The 21,928-nt window shown below is 42.1% G+C and overlaps 1 protein-coding gene across 3 annotated transcripts in view; it reads left to right on the top strand.

Moving 5' to 3' along the window:
- The window catches only part of ADGRA3 (adhesion G protein-coupled receptor A3), a 155,132-nt gene that overhangs the window by 67,388 nt on the left and 65,816 nt on the right, over window positions 1-21,928 (top strand). For all 3 annotated transcript variants that reach the window (XM_054029278.1, XM_054029275.1, XM_054029276.1), the window contains 6 exons: window positions 1,037-1,238; window positions 6,167-6,316; window positions 9,173-9,334; window positions 9,627-9,830; window positions 18,043-18,256; window positions 18,476-18,684. In XM_054029278.1, the coding sequence (XP_053885253.1) occupies window positions 1,037-1,238; window positions 6,167-6,316; window positions 9,173-9,334; window positions 9,627-9,830; window positions 18,043-18,256; window positions 18,476-18,684 (1,141 nt within the window). The remainder of the gene's footprint in view (window positions 1-1,036; window positions 1,239-6,166; window positions 6,317-9,172; window positions 9,335-9,626; window positions 9,831-18,042; window positions 18,257-18,475; window positions 18,685-21,928) is intronic.

The following is a 21,928-nucleotide window of genomic DNA, read 5'->3' as shown; positions in this document are numbered from 1 at the left end:
GTGGAGGTGGCAAGAGAAACTTCAATTGCTCATTCTCAAGAAGGGGACCACATTTTAATTAAGTTTGTGTTGGGTTGATGGCCTTGAAGTATTTGACATGCCAGATATTTTTCATGGTTTTTAAATCTTCCATTGTTCGTATTGATGGAAATATGCTAATTAGCATGGCTGCTTAACTGTGTATTTTAATATATCATTTGGACTCCTTTATAACATGCTGAGTGACTAATCAGTGCAATGAAATGTTGCCATTTCATTTTTTCTGTATTATCCTATTTTTTTAATGCTTTAAAAAAGAAAGTAAAGGTTAGAGATAGAGAATTTTGTTTGGGGGGTGCATGGTCACAAACCAAATATGGGTGTAGAACATCTGTTTCCTTCCAAAGAAACCTTTTTTTCCCCCCTTTACCTTGTCAATGTAGATGAGAGGTTGTTCTCACATGAAAATTAATTTCTATTCACTGTGACAGCAGAAAATGGTGCGATAAGAGAATATCAAAATTGTGTTGTAGATATATGATGCTGCTCCAGTTGCTTTCAGCTCACTTTGAACTGTCTCCTGTTGATATCTGCAGCTGAGAATCAGCAGACAGATGGAGTAAATCTGAGTTACACTGACACATGTGAGCAGAACAAGTAGAAAAGCTGCAGAACATCTCATAGTGTATGTCACATTCAATTATAGAACACTTAATCTGGAAATCTTGCCGCAAAAATTGAGTAAATTCCCATTTGAAGCAAAACCACAATCTTTTCTAATGAGTTTTTATATAACTTTTCTTTTTCTCCAGTGTGCAGACTGATGAAAGAATAGAAACAATAGAATACTGACATTAGAACTCATTTTTGTTAATAAATTCAGATACAAATTGCCTGAAAATGCTGAAGGCTAGCCAATGTGGCCTTTTAAATAGTTTGCAGATAGTTCATTCTGAAGTGTCTTTTATATGGTATCAGAGTGCTTAATTCTTTTATTTACTCAATTTTTTACACTTGTCATGTAAATTTGTTTAATCTTTTGCCTTCAACTCTGTAGGTGGCCTAGAACTTTGGCAGGCATTACTGCATACCTACTGTGTACTCGTTACTCTGCTGGCAGTGGGATATATCCTGGCAGCTCTCAGGATGAGAGAAGAGCTTGGCGCAGATGCGACAGAGGAGGATTCTGGGCAGAAGAGGACTATTCTCGGTGCCAATATGCAAATGATGTTACTCGAGTCCTGTATATGTTTAATCAGGTAATTTGTACTTCTCTATCTTTTGTGAAACTGTTTTAAAATAACTTCAATCAAGATCTTCAATGAAAATAAGATTTACAAAAATCTGCCTCCCCACTGCAATAGGCCTACAACTTTGTCACCGAAGTCACAGAATCCGTGTCTTGAGCCTCCGGCACCTGAGAGCTGTAGGGTCCCCGCCACACCTGGTGGCTGGGAACTGCAGGAGCCCGAGCTCCCAGCCACAGAGGGCAGCAGGGCCGCGCCGGGGTTGCCGCACACCTCCCATCCCCGGAGCGCAGGGGTGCCCCGGAGCACGGAGCCAGAGCTGCCGTGACCGGTTGGGGTGCCCCAAGATTGGAGCCACTGGTGGTGGGAGGGAACCTGCAGCTCTGAGCCCTCCACCCCTGGGTGAGATGGGGAGCCTGCAGCTCCCCATTTTGTCATGCATAATTTTAGTAAAAGTCACGGATAGGTCATGGGCTTCTGTGAATTTTTCTTTATTGCCCGTGACCTGTCATAGAATCATAGAGTATCAGGGTTGGAAGGGACCTCCAGGAGGTCATCTAGTCCAACTCCCTGCTCAAAGCAGGACCAATCCCCAGACAGATTTTTACCCCAGTTCCCTAAATGGCCCCCTCAAGGATTGAATTCACAGTCCTGGGTTTAGCAGGCCAATGCTCAAACCACTGAGCTATCCTCCCCCAGGGGACCTTTACAGTTCTAATTTTCTTCCTTAAGGCATAGCTACTTCCTCCCAGTGGCTAGTGGGGGGGGGAGAACTGTTCCCACCCCCTGCTCTGTATCCCTTTACTAATTGCTGCTCTGTTTCCCTGGCCCACTTCCCATAGCCCATCCTAGTTGAGTCCCAGCAGCAAGCCAGAAGCTCTTTCCTCGCCCACCCCGGTCCCTGTCGATAACTACTTGTTTAGTTCCAACAGCCAGCTAGGAGCTATTCTTGGGCTCCCCCAGTCCCTGCAACTGAACTGTCCATCCCTTTCAGCCCCTGCAGCCAGCCAAGGAGCATCTCTTGCTTCCCCAGTACCTATCAGCAGACTGAACTCACTCTGGCCCTGCAGCTCCTTTTATATGGGCCTGATTAGCTGCAGCCACTCTAGCCCGCTTGGAGGACCTCTGTACTGCTCCTTTCCTGGGATGGGTGTTGAAGGAACCTGAGGCCTCTGGGCCTAGTGCATCTCAACCTCAAACATCCTCCCCAAAATGTAAAAGGTTACTCTAGCTGTCTAATCTAGTATAGCGCTGGGTCAGACTTATTGAATTCTGAGCTGCTCTTGTCTCCAATTTAATCACAGAGACTCTTGGAACATCACTTTGTTGTAGACACTGATGGACGCTACTACTTTGAAAAGCTCCAGGTGCATGCTCATAACTGTCTTTGGAATGCAGATAGGGACTACACATCTCAAACTGTTGTAGACAGTTTATTGATTCTGTAAATCATTAATATTTATTTACAAATGCAGGTACACTTTAAAAATAGAGATATTAATCATAATTAAAAATATACCGTACATTTTTTACCCTATAGTTTTTTGTGTTGTGAGACGCTTTCAGGCCCTGTTTAGATTGTAGTGTTTTGTTCTTTGATATTAGAGTTGATTTGACAATAACTTTGAGTTAACTAACACCATTGTAAATGTAATTGTAGGCACTCTGCATGATGAACCATAAACGTTTGTGAAGTGTCACTCATGTTAGTTAAATGACAATCATTCACCCAAAAATTGGGGCTCTGGGTTTGAAAAACAGTGCTGAGTAACAGCAGCAATCAGGAATTTGTAACCTCTAATCAGGGCCTAATATGGTTCTCTTTATGCCCACTCTCTCTCACTCACCAATGTTTTGTAAGAATGTTGTGACCGATTATGCCTAATACTTGAAAAGAAATATTAAAATTTCAAAATATCACTGCACAGAAAATTGAAATGGACTAATACTCCTTTTTGTGAATTATGAACATTTACAGATGGAAAAACTGGAAATCTGACATAAGTACAGACTACAAGTTTCTGTAGTCCTTCCACTGGAAATTAAATTTTAAGTAATATGAAAATGATCCAGGATGTGGTCAGCCTTAAATCTTACTTTTCACTTAATCCTGTTTATTCTTTGTCCCAGAAATATTCTTTTAAAGAAAATGAACAAAAAGTGAAGAAGAAAAGAGAGAGCCTTCCTAAAAATATAGAAGGAAACTTTAATTTTTAATTTTGAAACAACTTGCAAATTAGTGCTGGATAAATGAATTATACACACATAACACTGGATCTTCTCAAGTCTAAGTGTGCATTTACTTTTAACAAGTAAATAAACTTGCAAGGTTCCAAATTCCTGTTGCAATTTCTTTGCATGTTTTTCAAACTCAGAATTGAAACCTTGTCCAAATAAATTATTGAATTTACCTGGGAGTTGCAGTCAGCCATGGGTCTCTTATGTGGGTGTTTATAAATGAAACACTTACCTGAAAATTCTGAATAAATTTCCATTAACTATTAAAAGCAAACAGCAAGGAGAGAGAGCCTTAACTATAATCTTCTACAAATATTACTATTACACATGCAGAATCAGTAACTATGGTTCAGTGGTGTTACCAATACGACATGGTATTAGAAAACAAGCACCAAAACACCATCTGGAATTCAGGATATCTGGGTTCAAGTCCTTGCTCTACCTCAGACTTTCTGTGTGTAACTTTGGAAAAAAATCACTTAATAGCTGTGTGCCTTCATTCCCCATCTGTAACATGGGGATGATGATACTCCTTTCTCTCACTCTGTGTTATTTGTGATTAGGAAGCATGGCTTATATTCCACCCTACTACTACTGCTCTTTGGTGAGCAATATTTTTTTTCAGGGTTAGGGAGAGTTCTGCAAGTCTCATGTTAGGAAACTGAAACCCAGGGTGAAAATCCTGTCAGGGATATCTTAAGAGAAGCAGGATTACTGGTCTGATTTTTCCATGTTTAAATGTATAATTATTTCTCTGCTCTGTCAAAATTGTAAGGAATGTTCAAGAATGTTATCTTAATACTGAGCTCTGTGATTTAATTATTCCTTTAGAAGAAGTAATCTAAGCATTATCGTCTTTTTCTGTGTAACAAAATTTTAGGTAGGTCAGCAAAATTGTTAGTCATTTTTTTGCACAGAAAACATTTGGATCTCCCATGACGGTTAAGTTTAATAATTAAAACCCAAGTGAAATCTAGAGAAGATTTTCAGAACTAGATTAAATAGTTTTGGGGCCTTGTGCACTATGGAAATTGGGCCTCCCCCACACCTGCACTCAAATTTGGTCCAGCTGCCCCTGCCATGACAGAGGGGAGAATGGGGCACACCTGAGCGTCACTGTGATCCTAGTCTAATTCTTCTGCAACTGTTGACCACCCTGCACAACATGAACTGGGGCCACTTAGCAAAGCATCCTCTCTCCAGACGTTCACTAGACACAGAAACAAATGCCTCTCACCCCACATATATCCCAGCAATCCTTCACCAGCTCCCACTTATGCTGAGAGTCCCCACACCTATCCCAGGAGCCCTGAAATATATCCCACTCACCACAGCCCTGAGTGCCTCCCAACATCCTGGCCACTCACCACATCTTCACTCCACTCCCACTCCTGTGGTAGGGCAGCTCCTCCTGCAACCCAAAATGCCAGGTTGCAAAACCACTCACTTAACTTTGGCCCCATCATCATTCCTCCCTTACCCCCTGCCATCATGACAGAGAGACAACCAAACCAAACCTGAGTGGAATTGCAGGGACTCAGGTTTGGCCCTTCCCAATGCCACCCACAGGGGCCCCCCCGACATGGTAAATCCAGGCCCAAAGATTTGTTTTGCTGGACTGTTTTTGTCTTTATTTAGAAACTAGATATATTATTATCTTTTTAACATCTGGTAGTTTAAATCAAATATTGGTCTGGCTCCGAAATGGAGGGAAACCCTTACTGAATAAAATGGAACATTCAGATGTGACTGCTACAATTAATTTTGTGTTAAAGGGAATTCTTCATTACCTTAAGAAAAAAATATGGAAATATTGCTTAATCCAGGCAGATGGATATACATTGTACTGTGACTTACATGTCATAGAATATCAGGATTGGAAGGGACCTCAGGAGGTCATCTAGTCCAACCCCCTGCTCAAAGCAGGACCAATCCCCAACTATTTTTTTTGCCCCAGATCCCTAAATGGCCATCTCAAGGATTGAACTCGCAACCCTGGGTTTAGTAGGCCAATGCTCAAACCCCTGAGCTAGCCGTCCCCCATGAATGTGACCTTTTAATGAAAAATGAATTCATTGGTTTAAAAAAAGAAAAGCCCAGAGAGATTATATGAAGTATTTGAACTCTGGAACTTAATAATGCATCATTAAAAAAAATTGCTGCTGAACTATTGTACACTAGGGATATCTATCATTGTTTTCTAAAATCATGCTTCCAAATCTACTGGTTCAGGCACTGATGCTGCAAAGAGAACCATGCAGGTGAGACCCTGTGCAGTGCCACAGGAAGTCCATAGGACTCTGGGAGGATGCAGGAGTCTGCCTGCCTGGTTCTTGTTGCAAGAGTCCGACCTTGAACTTTTCTTATATTTTAGGGAGAGCCTCTCATTAATTTCAAGTATATTTTCTATTATTTTAACTATGTCAATAGATATTGTGGCTGTGGTATTTGTGGCTTTCTCTTAACTTGCCTAGCTATAAAACATATTTTTCATGCTCTAGGAATTTTGGAAAACAATTTTGTCCTATATACACAGGAAATAGATGTGCAAAGGAAAAGAAATGTATTAATTGTACTTCATTTAAAAAATTAAGGTTTTGTTTTTGTTTTACAATAGTCTCAAATTTGAAACAGGCATTCTCCTAAATTGTATTTAGATTTAAATTTTCCTTTTTCAGTGCTCATATTTGTTCTTTATATAGATGCCACTCAACCTTACTAATGCAGTTGCAACAGCAAGACAGCTTTTGGCTTACACTGTTGAAGCAGCAAATTTTTCTGATAAGATGGATGTTATTTTTGTGGCTGAAATGATAGAAAAATTTGGAAGATTTGCTGAAAAGTACAAAGAGGTACCTTTAATGTTTGATACCATTTTCAAGATAAGCGGATGAAATATTTGCCTTATTAAAAATACCTGTTTTTAAATAATAAAACCTTCTAAACCTTAGGTTGAGGAGCTCAAATTTCAGGTTCTATTCCATTTTTTTCTTTGTTTAGTAGGTTCCTGAAGTTGCTGACCTAGGGTCAAAGACTTTGTACTCATGCTGAGATCCTCCAGCATGAGGACCTGGACCTGTAATGTCTCTGGTCAGCACTGGAGCAGGGGGATAGGTACAGTAAGTCTGGTTTTATTTAGTATAGAGTGGGTCACCCAGGTTTTCATTAGGATGATTTTATATAAAAAGATGAATAATGAAAACCTCAGAAATCCTCTCAGTAATGAATAAAACAAGACTTATCTTTCCCCCCCCAAGATACCCTGACTTTATTCAATATTGAGCTGTATCTCAGAGGCTAGGTCTACACTGGGGGGGGGTTCGACCTAAGATACGCAACTTCGCATAGCTGAAGTTGCGTATTTTAGGTCGACTTACCTGGCTGTGAGGACGGCGGCGAGTCGACCGCTGCTGCTCCGCCGTCGACTCCGCCTCTTGCCGCGGAGGATTTCCAGTGTTGATGGCAGAGCAATCAGGGATCGATTTTATCGCGTCTTCACTAGACGCGGTAAGTCGATCCCCGATAGATCTATTGCTACCCGCCGATGCGGCGGGTAGTGAAGACATGCCTTAAGGTTTTTCAGTCCTCTTATATCTTATGGGATTTAAGACAGTAAAATAATATCTTAGAGAGTGCTTATTGTTGAGGGGAAGTGGGTAGAAACTTGTTTCTCTGCTGAACAGTGGTCTGTATCTCACTATTCAGTGCATGTTGGAAAGTTGGAGATCACAGTGCAATAATTTGGAACTTGGCCAAAAAACACCCCCAACCCATGCACATACTGAACAAAGAATGTGGTCTAAAAATTCACAGTAAAACTCTTTGGAGGATTTTCACATTGCAGTTCCCTTTTAAATACATAGCTCAGTTAATTTGTCCTAAATTTAATTTTTCTATACGTTTGTGAAATAAAGTAATTTATTAAATGACTGTTTTTCTTACCTAACCTAAAATATGGATTGTTGCATGATTTATTATATTATAAGGGTATTGTTTTCTCAGCAATGATTTGTCAATCTGGTGTCACTCTGCCACTACTTGAAGGCAATAAAAGCGATAAAACTGTCAACGTTAAATTCATAGGTAGTGTTTTTAATAGTAGCTGAAGTTCCTCTGTTAGATGATGTATTGTTCGTTTTTGGTTTTTTAACCATATTTAATGAAACCTGTTTGATTTGTTGGTATGTTGGAAAGTTGCAAGTGTTAGCCCATTCTCTAGCATGAATAGCCAATACATTTAATAATCTTCCTTTAGTCTAAATAAAAATAAAGTTTTAAATTAATCACTACACATTGCTTACCTGGAATTAATTAAAATGTAGAGCTGAAAATATATGAAATATATTTTCAAATGGCTCTTCATTGTGCAGTTTGAATAGTCTGAAAGATGTAGAATATATGAATTGTAATCTTAATAGCCTCCTCAGTGTCAGGTGTCCACTAGAAAAAACAAAATTCGGGGGTGGGGGTGTCTGTGTTTGACTATTCCACGTTAGAAAATGGGGAGGGGAGAGAAAGAGATATCATCAAGGCTTAGAAACATTTTAAGAAAACTCTTTGTGATATTGACGAAACAGTGGGCGAGTGTGACTTTATAATAATTTCATGATTTATGCAGAGAGAATCGATGAAGTTTGATTCCTATAATTTTAGGAATTTCTTGTTTACTTTTACATTAAATTATCAGTTTAACCAACAGACTTAAAGAAGTGATATGTTTTATAACGAAATTAATAAGCATTTTATCCATTTGATTTAGTTTTGATTGATTTCAGAAATATTTATTAAATAAGGGCCTGATCCTGCAAAGTATTGAGTGCCGCCCTCTCTCTGTTGACTTCACTGGCAGTTGAGGGTGCTCAGCACCTTGCAGCATCAGTCCCTAGCAGAGCAGTGGAAAAGATGTGGCAAATCTTCACTTTCAGGTATGGACTTTCTTGTTTGAAAAGCTTAAAAATCCCACTGCTGTCTTCTTACCTGCCATTGTTAAAAAGTAACACCCCAGATTTCAGTAACTGAAAGAGGTCAGGTTTTTTTTATTTGTTTTTGTTCATCTGACAGCATTCATGTATAGTCTGTGTGGCTGATTCCTCTGTATGAGGCACTGATCCTGTAAAATCTTACAGGTGTCCTTCACTTCACAGAGCTGTTGGCAGTGCTCAAAGTTAAGAATGTGCATATACGTTTGCAGGTTTGGGGTCTAAATTAGTAAATTTCCAGGGCCGGGGGAAGAGGAGGGTGGAAGGTTGTGGCAGAAGAGAGGAGGGGGAAAAAAGAAAAACTCAAAACTCCCAGAATTGACCGTGTCTGGGTATTAGGAGTACCACCGAAAACTACTTTTAATTATTGAATAGATTAAAGTTGAAGTTGATGGTAGCCCTCTTAAATGTCTCGTGCAGTTTTGCTTTTGGAGTATAGTACTGCATTTAACTGACAGAAGGGGAAAACAAAATATATTGTCTTAAAAGTAATGCTACAGTGAGGTAAATATCTGACTCTTAAAAGCCACTCCAGTAACTCATACCTGACAAATAATGGTTGATGTGGGAACAACTGTTTGTTTTTTTTAAGATGCTGACAGTAGTATTGGGTTTCTAATAATTCTGGCTTTAAAAGGATCTTATGCTTCTTATTGATGTGCCAAAAGATGAATTACCAAAGCTGACAGATTTCTTATTTGGTGTTTTCTTATTTGTGTCCCGTACTAGCTTGGTGATGTGATGGTGGACATTGCAAGTAACATTATGCTAGCTGATGAACGTGTTTTGTGGATGTCACAGAGAGAGGCCAAAGCTTGCACTAGAATTGTACAATGTTTACAGAGAATTGCTATGTATCGACTAGCAAATGGGGCTCAAGTTTACTCAACAGTAAGCATAAAGTTCCTTAATTTAAAGTAAACATTTCTGATTTATTTTGAAATGTGTTTTTTTTTTTCATACTTAATAGATTTTGACATTGTCTGATTTGTGCTTTGAGGTCTAGAATATTTGGAATTCCTAAAAGGAAAAAAAAATATTCTGACCAAATTAACCTGACAGTTATACAGAATGCTTTTCTGGTTTTTGTATAAAATTAATGTGCAGAATCCTTTGAAGATTGTTTGTTTGTTTTTATGTGGTATAAAGTTATTTAATGTCTATATGATTTTTCTTGTCACAGTACTCTCCAAATATTGCTCTGGAGGCTTATGTAATAAAGGCAACTGGCTTCACTGGGATGACATGCACTGTATTTCAGAAAGTGGCTGCATCAGACCGTACAGGACTTTCTGACTATGGGAGAAGAGATCCAGATGGAAACCTAGATAAGCAATTAAGCTTTAAGTGCAATGTTTCAAATACTCTGTCAAGTTTGGCATTAAAGGTCTGACGCTCATTGTTTCTATATTGACTTATAAGACTTAATTAGAGATTAATTGGTTGGAAAGCGGGCTTAAATTAAGTTTCCAATGTTAAAATATTCTTACTGCATTGTAATACAGAACAATTATTTAAGAACAAGGGCAGAGAAGCTACGAGAGGAATAAAGAAGTTGGTTTTGTGTTGCTTTTGGCTTAATTACTCAAAACAATTCTTAACGGACTGGTGTCTACATTTAAAAAAAAGTATCTCCGCCACCATACTCTCAGGCTATATCTACACTATAGAGTTTTGTCGACAAAAGTTATGCCTTTGTTGTATGTCCAAACTGTGTTCTTTGTGTCGGCAGAGTACATCTATACTGGAAGCTCTTGTATCAACATAGAGAGCAGTGCATTGTGGATAGCTATCCCAATGTACAACTAGCTGCAGGGTGCTTTGGGAAGAATTTGCAATGCCTCATGTCTCTTTTGCTGACAGAACTGTGTAGTGTAGACAAGGCATTAGACATGTACAGTATTTCAGCAGCATGGAAATTGAATTACCTCCTGACCTCTCTTTAATGTTCAATACATTTATTTTGGTATGCTATCTGCATGTTACACTTAACTTTCAAGTTAAAATAAGTATCAGATGGGTAGCCGTGTTAGTCTGGATCTGTAAAAAGCAACAAAGAGTCCTGTGGCACCTTATAGACTAACAGACGTATTGGAGCATAAGCTTTCGTGGGTGAATACTTATGCTCCAGTATGTCTGTTTGTCTATAAGGTATCACAGGACTCTTTGTTGCAAGTTAAAATAAGTTAACTTTTAAGATACATTGACTTAACTCAAATTTTTTACTTTGACACACAGTCTAAACAAGTGTGTCTCATATGGTGATAGAGGACATATACATATCTAGATAAATACTGACAGTGTGAAGGAGTACAAACTAGAAAACAACTCTGACAGATTCATTTGTCTATATATAGGGGAAAGTACTTAACTCTGACTCCATGGAAAATCCATTTGTGATTAAATGCCAGTGTAGCTTATCATTCTTCTTCGAGAGATGTCCCTGTGGGTGCTCCACTACAGGTGTTGGTGCGTCCCTTCGCCCGGAGATTTTTGCAGCAGTACTCATAGCGGCCACGCATGCTCAGAATCTGCCCCCCCGCTGTGACTCTAGGGTAATAGAACGCATGCGTGGCCGGTCTCCTCAGTTCCTTCTCAACCGTCCCCGGCCTGAGACGGAGCTCAGCAGACTCATTAGAGAATCCTTCACTATTGCCTTAATTATCCTTTAGAAACCAGTTTTTTCTGTCAGTTTTCTCTGTTAAAATAGTTACTTACCCAGTTTATCTTAAAAAAAAAAAAAAAAATTTCCTGTCAGCCGCGGCTATGCCGGGCTCCACCGGTTTCAAGCGCTGTGCTATTTGTAAGGAAGCTATCCCGTCATCGGACGGGCACTCAGTGTATAAAATGTTTGGGGGAAGCTCACATTCCCCAAAAATGTGCCCACTGCTGTAAACTCAGCTCCAGGGCACGGAAAGACAGGGAGCTTAAACTCAAACTGCTCCTGCTTCAAAAATCTATCGGGTCAGTTTCAGACCCAGGCATTGAAGCTGGCTCCGCTACCCGACACAGCCCCCCCCCCCCCCCAAAAAAGCTCAAGAAGTCTACGAAAAAGGGGCACCTTTCCTCACCGAGCAAGACTAAAGTTTCTCCAGGCAGATCAACGATCTCTCTGCCTGTGATTCCTCGCCTCAGCAATTTTCACGAGCCAGGCTCCTCCGGAACAGCGCAAAAGCCGCCTGAGGCTTCAGCGCCGCCGAGAAGCTCCGGTGCCGAGGCATCAGGCTTCCAGTTGCCTGCCTCAGGGACGGCACCGTTCGGCACCGCGAATGAGACGGTGCCGACATTCTACAGCACGCCTCACCCGAGGCAGCCCGACATTTCTCGCCCGGCACCGACCGTGGCACCGATGCCTGCGGGGCATTCTGACACACAGATCACAGCCAGAAGCCCCGATCGCAGGAATGCTCTTGTGCAGCAGCCTCTGTCGGCTCAGCTTTCATCTCCCGCAGGAGCTGCTTTCACTCATTTTACCCAGACAGCTGATCTGCTAGTATCACCTACCTTGCAGTCTCCGCTCATGAATGCATATTCTGTTTCGATGCCTGAGTCAGGATCTGAGCAGTTTTCCTCCAGTGAGGAGGAAGCAGATCCACAGGGAGTTTTTCCCCCATATCATGACTCCCAGCCCCGGACCCAGAGCAATAAGGGCTATGGAAATACTACCTCATCCCACTCTCAGGACCCTGCCCCTTGGGGGATGAACCCCTGGATGGCACCACCTATGCCCTACCCGCCACCATGGCAATACTGGACACCATGGACATCATACCCTCGGGAACACATGCCCCGTGGCCATTCGACCAGGCGCAACACTGATCCAGTGCCGTCTCCTAATGCATATGCTAGTGACACGAGACGCCTGGCAACACAGCCACGTTCCCAGGATAAACCTAGCCCTTCTCCTGGTCCAACAGATCCGGAGTTAGCACCGGAGGAAGCATTACTTCCCCTTCCTCCCACTCCCTCTGATGAATATACAAAATTCCAGGACCTCTTTAAGAGAGTTACTAGTGACCTGAACATTAACTTGGAAGTGGTTCCCGAACAACAGCATGAGCTAACGAACATCCTACAGCCCCCTTCTTCCTCCAGAGTGGCACTTCCAATTAACGCAGCCCTTTTAGAACCCGCTAAGTCCATCTGGCAGACTCCAGCGACAAGCCTACCTACCTGCAAGCAAGCGGACAAGAAGTATTTTATTTCTCCAAAGGACTCTGAATTCCTTTTTACCCACCCAGCACCAAACTCACTGGTAGTGGACGCTGCGAACCAGAGGGCCAGACAACAGTATTCTCGTTCTGCCCCACCTAACAAGGATAGCAAACGACTGGACCTGTTTGGTCGCAAGGTCTATGCATCCTCCACCCTCCAATTTCGCATAGCTAATTATACTGCAGTCCTGGCAAAATACGACCATAAAAACTATAATAAGTTAATGGACTTTATTGATGACATTCCAGAACAAAGAAAACAACAGTTCAGAGCTATAGTTTCTGAGGGCCAAGCCATTTCACGCACCGCTCTCCAAGCAGCCCTCGATGTAGCCAACACAGCGGCAAGATCTACCGCTACAGCGATAGTCATGCGACGGGGCTCATGGCTCTCCTCTTCCTTTTTTCCTCGCGAAGTTCAGAACACAATTGAAGATCTTCCCTTCGACGGTGACAAACTCTTTGCTGCTAACACGAATGAAGTGCTTCATTCAATGAAAGACTCCAGAACAACCCTCCGGTCTTTAGGTCTCCAGACACCTACGGCAAGAAGACGACAATATCGATACCAACCATACCACCGGCCACGTTATCCCGCATTTACACAACCTTCCCATAGACCGCAGGAACAGCAACAGCCGCAACGTCCACGACCAAGATTCCAGCGACGTCGCCCAAACTCTACAGGGGCGCCTCAACCCCCACCAGCTAATAGGCAGATTTGAAAACTTGGTCGAGGGTTTAGAAAGCAATGCCCTCACTTCAGCCGGCACACCAATCTTTGGACACCGCCTACGACCTTTTTTCCAACAATGGAGGAAGATTACCTCCGACAAGTGGGTCTTAGAGGTAGTTACAATTGGATACGTCATCCCCTTCCTCTCCTTACCTCCCACCCACCCACCCTCCCCGTCCCTCTTCAGGGACCCTTCTCACGAGCAGCTACTCCTCCAAGAGGTGCAACATCTCCTTCATCTGGGAGCAGTAGAAATCGTGCCAGAGCGACACAGAGGGAAGGGTTTTTACTCCCATTATTTCTTAACGGAGAAGAAAAATGGGGGATGGCGACCAATCCTCGATCTCAGGCGGCTCAACAGATTCATCAAAAAGCAAAAGTTCAAGATGGTGACCCTCAATACCATAATCCCAGCGCTGGAGCAGGGCGACTGGTTTTCTGCCCTCGACCTACAAGATGCCTATTTCCACGTCACTATACATCCGGCCCACAGACGTTTCCTCCGATTTACCCTTGGTTCCACACATTTCAAATACAGGGTACTCCCCTTCGGACTATCTACAGCCCCCCGTGCTTTTTCCAAACTTCTAGCTGTAGTCACTGCTCACCTCAGGAGACAAGGGGTAATAATATTTCCGTACCTCGACGATTGCCTCCTCAAAGCTTCAACATTCGACGAGGCGCTCCGGTTCACACGACTCACAGTCGAGTGCTTTCTTTCTCTCGGCCTACAAATAAACAGAGACAAATCCACATTACGCCCCACCCAGCACCTTCAGTTCATAGGCGCAGACCTCGACTCTCGGACCGGGCTAGCATCGCTCCCACCCAATCGCTACAATTCCATAAAACAACTGACCACAACTATTCGCAACAGCCCTCAGGTAACTGCCCGAGACTGCCTGCAACTACTAGGTCACATGGCCTCGTGCACTTTTGTCGTCCAGAATGCACGCCTACACATGAGGTGCTTCCAAGCGTGGCTGGCAACGGTTTACAAACCGAATATGCATTCTTTAAACAAGACTCTCTCCCTGCCTACTCCAGTCAAAGACTCGCTACGTTGGTGGACCGTCCACTCCAACCTTTGTTCTGGAGTCCCGTTTCTTCAACAGGCTCCATCACGCATTCTGACCACCGATGCATCTATGACAGGGTGGGGTGCACATATGTCTCATCACACAGTACAGGGACTATGGTCACCAACTGAGACCTCCCTGCACATAAATGTACTAGAACTTCGAGCCATTCGCAACGCGTGCCGTCACTTCCTGCCACTAATCAAACATCATCACGTACGCATAATGACGGACAACATTGCTTGCATGTTTTACGTAAACAGGCAGGGCGGAGCTCGTTCCCATTCGCTGTGCACAGAGGCTATGAAGCTCTGGAATTGGTGCATTGTGAACAACATCCGGGTATCAGCTGCTTATCTTCCCGGAATCATGAACACCACAGCGGACGAACTGAGCAGACGCTTCCCATGGGACCACGAGTGGGAGATAGACGAGAAAACCATTCACAACGTATTCAGCATCTGGGGTTACCCAACAATAGACCTCTTTGCAACTGCAAAGAACAAGAAATGTCTCAATTTCTGCTCCAGAGCAGGACTGGGCAAACATTCCCTGGGGGACGCATTCATGATCTCATGGCACCGAAACCTATTCTATGCGTTTCCCCCGATACCAGTTCTCAACAGGGTTCTGATAAAAATACGAACGGATCGAGCCAAGGTGATCCTCATTGCCCCATCGTGGCCCAGACAACCATGGTTTCCCTTCCTCACCAGAATGTCAATCCAACCACCAATCTCCCTGCCGCTTATTCCGAACCTTCTATCTCAGCAGCACGGTCGTTTTCTCCACCCCAACCTGTCCATGCTTCACCTCAAGGCCTGGTTCCTACGTGGTTCTCCCAACGCGAATTAGATTGCTCCGAACAAGTTCAGGAGGTGCTCCTACATAGCAGAACGCAAGCTACTCGCAAGACCTATCTTCAAAAGCGGAAACGATTCACACATTGGTGTTCTGCCAAACATCTTTCTCCTACCTCGGTACCTCTTCCGTTTATATTGGACTATCTCTTGGGCCTTAAGCGATCCGGCCTTTCTTTCAGCTCCATCAGGGTCCATTTAGCTGCTATTACGACTTTCCACGACAAAATTGATGATACGTCTGTCTTTGCTCACGCTACTACGAAGCGTTTCCTCAAGGGCCTACAAACCTTATATCCAGACATTAAACAACCGACCACCCCCTGGGACCTTCATCTGGTACTGTCTGCCCTAACTCAGCAACCCTTCGAACCCCTAGCCACGTGCTCCCTTTTACACCTCTCCATGAAAACAGCGTTTCTAGTGGCAATTACTTCTGCCAGACGGGCAGGAGAAATAGCAGCTCTCATGGCTCATCCACCATATACGATATTTTTTAAAGACAAGGTTACCCTCAGATTGCATCCCAAATTTCTTCCAAAGGTTCACTCATCACTCCATATTAATGAACCCATACACCTCCCGACTTTTTTCCCGAAACCACATGCAAACTCCTTTGAAGCCTCAATGCATACACTAGATGTTCGCAGAGTCTTGTCATTCTATTTGGATAGAACCAAACCCTTTAGAACCTCCTCTAGACTTTTTGTCTCTGTTGCAGAGCGCTCCAAGGGCATGCCTATTTCTACCCAGAGACTCTCGAACTGGATCTCCCAGTGTATCCGACTGTGCTATCAGATGAAAGGGGTTGCACCTCCAGATGGCATTAGAACACACTCCACTAGATCTCTGGCTGCCTCCATCGCGTTCTTACGCAAAGTCCCCTTGGCTGACATTTGTAAAGCAGCCACCTGGTCATCTGACCATACTTTTGTTAAACACTATGCCCTTATTCAAGGCCCTTTATCTGACATACGCTTGGGCAGGGCGGTACTCTCGACGGCGTTCCTACCAGATCCGAAGTCCCTACCTCCTTAAGATACACTGCTTTTAAGTCACCTGTAGTGGAGCACCCACAGGGACATCTCTCGAAGAAGAAGAGGAGGTTACTCACCCTGTGCAGTAACTGACGTTCTTCGAGATGAGTGTCCCTGTGGGTGCTCCACTACCCACCCTCCTCCCCTCTACTTCGGAGTTGGGGGGCCTCCGTGGTAGAGAAGGAACTGAGGAGACCGGCCACGCATGCGTTCTATTACCCTAGAGTCACAGCGGGGGGGCAGATTCTGAGCATGCGTGGCCGCTATGAGTACTGCTGCAAAAATCTCCGGGCGAAGGCGCAGGGACGCACCAACACCTGTAGTGGAGCACCCACAGGGACACTCATCTCGAAGAACGTCAGTTACTGCACAGGGTGAGTAACCTCCTCATTTGCCATTATTGCTTAATATATTGGACCTTCACTGCAGATATGTACTGTACCGATAACTTGTGTACAAAATTGTAGATAATGCCCAGTTCTTGAATTATGAGGGGGAAAAAGGTAGGACCCCCCTGCACGAGCAGTCCTGCAGGCAACATGGAACGAGGTGCCAGGGTATCCTCTGGCTGACTCTTACGCTGCCATTCTCTACTCTGCCAGGGAAGAAATAAGGGAGCCAAACATGTCCCCCGGTGCCTTTTGAATAAGAACGGTGTAGCTCCTAAAAGTAGTAAGGGGGCCCGGCCCCCTTAAGTCCCTCCTGTAATTCAAGCACTGATAATACTGCTCCAAATGAAACAATTACAGCATTTACCTTTACATCTGCCTATGTGCATGTCTGGCATTTGGCCTTGCCTGTCATGTCTAGCTCCCAAGAGATCTCCCAAAACATTAGGCATAGGCGCTGACTGGCATAGCCCTGGAGCACCCAAAGAAAAAAATTAGTGGGTGCTTAGCACCCACCAGCAGCCAAGCTTCCCACCCCTCCCCTCAGTGCCTCGTCCGCCAGTGGCCCCGCTGATCAATTCCTCCCCCTCCCTCCCAGCGCCTCCCACTAGCCGCGTTTCAGCTTTGCAGGAGGTGCTGGGAGAGGGGTGGGAGCAGAACTGGATAGGGAAGAGGCAGGGGTTTGGGGGAAGGGGTGGAATAGGGGTGGGGCCTGAGTCGGAGTGGGAGGGGGTCAAGCACCCCTTCCCCCCACCCCCACAATGTAGAGAGGAAGTCGGCGCCTATAACTGTATGAACTTTTTGTTAACAATTTGAACTTTACTGGCTACCAGAAAGGTAACTATGTACAAAATCTCCCACCATCTTAAGAACATAAGAACGGCCATACTGAGTCAGACCAAAGGTCCATCTAGCCCAGTATCCAGTCTTCTGACAGTGGCCAACAGGTGCCCCAGAAGGAATGAACAGAACAGGTAATCCTCAAGTGATCCATTCCCTGTTACTCATTCCCAGCTTCTGGCAATGATTAACAAATAATTCCATATTAAAGGTGTATTAAGGTTTTTAGTTAAAGCATGTTTTGGTGGATTATTTGAAGCACTTCTCCGTCCAAAAAAATAATTAGAGTTTACAGTCCTGAGCTCTGTATAAACTTTGTTTCCTTCGGACACTGTTGCGAGGAAGGAAGCCCAACACTGATGAATTGGAGGAGCTGCTAAATAAGACCAAAAAATCCCTTTTTTGTTCAGAGATTAATGCTTCTTAAAATCTGTTTGTTTATAGAACACTATTGTAGAGGCTTCTATTCAACTGCCACCCTCCCTTTTTACACAAAAGCAGAAAAGAGAAATTAGGCCAGCAAATGAGTCCATCTACAAGCTTCAACTTATTGCATTTCGCAATGGAAAACTTTTCCCAGCAACAGGAAATTCAACAAATCTGGCAGATGATGGGAAACGACGTACCGTAGTAACACCAGTTATTCTCACCAAGATAGGTTTGTTTTTGGTTATTATTACATTTGTATGACCTTAGAAAAATATCATAGCTTTAGAAGCCTGATCCTTGACATTATATTCAAGAGGTGTGCTAATGTTGTTTCAATTAGTGCACCTCTAAGAATCAGATATTATCCAACATTAATATTTACAGTGTGTGTTGAAAATTAAACATTTTTATATAAAATCAATTCCATAATTTTTTTTTTTCCAAACAGATGGTTTAAGCCTCGCCAGTCACCACATTGCTATTAACGTGACACTGCGACGTATTGCTCATGGAGCAGATGCTGTTGCGGCACAATGGGACTTTGATTTGCTCAATGGTCAGGGAGGATGGAAGTCTGATGGATGTCACATTATCTCTTCAGATGAAAACATTACCACCATTCAGTGCTACTCCCTCAGTAACTATGCAGTCTTGATGGTATGGTATTTATTAAGGCTTTTTAATTTAATCAGAAATAAAAAAATGTTCAAGAAAAATAGAGAAGTAAATGTTTTGCGTTTCGTATAATAAAATACTGTGGAAGTGGGGGGTATCCTCACACAAAGGAACTTCAGAACAATTTTCACGTGTTGTTTGTATTGGTTTAGATGTTGGCATAAAGTTTGGCTGAAAATGGTAGACTGTCAACACTAAATTTTACTGCAGAATATTTTAAAGACACAATAGGTTTTTCTTATGAAACTTTTCAGTATGGTATTATGGTATATAAATCTATTCTAATGAGCTAATAATTGCCAGTCTGCTTTTGTGAACTTTAGATTCCAGGTCTAACAATGACAGCCTCAAATGAAGAATAGTAGGCAGGAGAGAAAATAATAGGAAATAACTTCTAGGCAACAATAGAACTTGTCAGCTTAGTTTTAGTGTCTATGGATATGAGGTTTTTGTCAGTTTCTACACCCTGGCTTAGAGCCACTGAATGAGGATTGGTATAAAATGCCTATTCATCTGGTATTCATGATCATACTTCCTGGAAAAGTGAATGAATATATGAATATAAGAAAAAAGATTATGGTGTTTAGTTACTACACAAGTCAAAGTACAGTATTTGTTAAAGACATTCCTACAAATATTTTGATTTGAATGTCTCCCATGTATTGAGCTCAGTAAAATGATTATACCAATTCTGAAATAAAGTGGCAGGAATGAAATAGTGAATTGAGGGAAGTGCCTTCCTCATAGTAGGTTATCTTTTTGTGACTGCTTGTTCCCAGAAGGCCCCTTCTCCCTAACTTAGCAAACAGTTGCTATTCTTCCTAAATGTATGTCTCCCAAGATATCACCTTATGGGGGAAAAGGCAAGGTGGAACAGTACATTTTGTTTCTGACAGGTAAAGCAACAGGGACTCTGCTTGTCTGCTTCCTTGTGCTGCTCTGAAGGTTCCTATTACAGAGTTGGAAGAGCAGACCTCGAAAGTATAGATTGGGATACAAAATTGAGAACATCAGTATAAGAGGAAGTCAGGTGAAATACTACTAATAAATAACATTTAGAAGTTACATTTGCAAAATTAAATTGCATAGCGGTATCATTATCCGTATTTATTACATTTGAGATGCTACATATGGTCTTAAAAATAAGTCAAACATTCTCTCCAAATCATGTTTTGAAGGAAAAAGAATAATTTGGGATAAGTAATGCATGAAAAATGTGGTGGCTTTTTATTACTATTTAGCAGAACAAACAGTTAAACTTTAAAAAAAATATTTAATAATAGAGAAGATTAAATGGTAGAATACCAAAAAGCAGTTTTTTTTAAAGAGGGGGACTTCGTAAGATTTGGCATGATGCCATAGTATATGGAGCCTTTTAAATGGGAGACAGCTTAAATGAAAAGTTGCTATTTTTGAATGGTTGAAGGTACTTTCATCATTACAATCCTAGAATTGGATACTCCTATTATTTTATCTTACTTTTTTACATTTAATCCTCTAAAATGTAATAGACTTTTTTTAAACCTGAAATATGTTACCTACGCTTGTTCAACTTACGTTCAAGGAGGGATTTTACTTCAAGTTAAATATAATTCTGCCACCTGGAGGAAAGAAAATTAAGGAGATACACAATCTATATGTTTGCATAGACCATTAATCTGATTAGATTTCTATATTCACACATAAAGATTATATGGAACATTGTTGCTATGAGTGCATACACAATATTAAGTTTCCACAGGAAAAAAAATTTTTGAAAAGGTTTAAGGTGACAAAACTACAAAATGACACTTAAGGATTTGCGCCTCAGTGCCTGAACACAACTTAATGAAGACAAATTACAAATGGGCTTTGTTGTCATTTTGTATTTTGATAGCGGAGCTGGGAGAAAGTGGTGTTTCTCAATAATGAACTTGCTTGTTCAGACACTTCTCCTGCAACTCTAACTTTCCCTTACAGGAAGGGTGATTGCATGATTTTTCTTCTCTTAAATTAATTGTTTATTATAGTGCCATTATTTAAGGCTTTAATGTTGATGGACAAATATCAAAAGATTTGATTTAGATAAGCATCAGAATTTATGGTAGTTTTTCAGAACTGCCACACTATTTGAGCAATTACCTTCTCCAAGCAGGCATTGATCTTGCTTTACCTTTAGATAGAGTTGCTCCATTTTACAACCTTTAGAGATTGTAGACAGTTTACCTTCTGTTTTTCGATTGATGGTTTTTGTTTAACTGCTTTCTAGTTGTGAAGACTGTAAGACACGCAAGTAATATTTGTGCCGTTATCTGAATCCCAGTACTTTGCATTTGTACATGCAAGATTATGGGATGTGGTGAGACCACTGTGCTAGAGATGTATAGAGAAATAAGTGATAATATTTTCTCCTGTAGTCTACCTCTCTGTATGCATTTCAGAACATTACACTACATCTTCTCTATATCTACACTAATAATGAGGAGACACATAATGCAAACCCAATTCTAGCTGTTTAATAAGCTGGAGCACAAGTATGATTTTTATATAAGTAATGTGTATAACAAATGTTCAGTTAATTCATTAATCTGAATTTATAGTACGGGTAGCTTCATGTGGCTTGGTGAGTTCTGTGGGCTAAGAGAAGAATTGGATTCTGGGCTATTAGAATACTTTGGAGCACAGGGAGGTTGATAAAGATTATCACAGAAATGTAAATCTTTGGTGTAAGTATACTTGGACTGAGTGAGATGAGATGGACTAGATGAGGCAAATTATCATAGGAAGATATGATGGTTTTATAATCTGGAAGAGAAGATGACACACCAGGAAGGCATAGTCTTCTTACAAATCAAGGAAGCTGTTAAAGCACTGAAGAATGGGAACCTGTAACTCTAGAATATTGACTGCTCGCTTTGTGATGAACCATGCAAAAAGTCAGATGTTGTGTTATGTGCCAACAAGTTATACCGATGAACAGATCAGGCTGTTTCTATGTAAGCTTGCAGAGCATTCTTGGCAAGATCAGTACTTACGACGTTGTTAACCTCATGGGAGAGCTAAATCCACAGGTTGGTGGCAGTAATATTGGATATGAGTGCATTATGGACAGACATGGCATCCCAGGGCAGATTGACAATGGAAAATATTTTGTCCAGCTCTGCAGCCTAAACAGTCTTTGTACTGGGGATACACTGTTTCCATGTGAGGAAAGAGACAAACTGACATGGACATCAAATTATGGCTT

Source organism: Malaclemys terrapin, chromosome 5 (assembly GCF_027887155.1).
Source record: "Malaclemys terrapin pileata isolate rMalTer1 chromosome 5, rMalTer1.hap1, whole genome shotgun sequence".
NCBI lineage: Eukaryota > Metazoa > Chordata > Testudines > Emydidae > Malaclemys > Malaclemys terrapin.
This window is presented reverse-complemented; position numbering and strand designations above follow the sequence as displayed.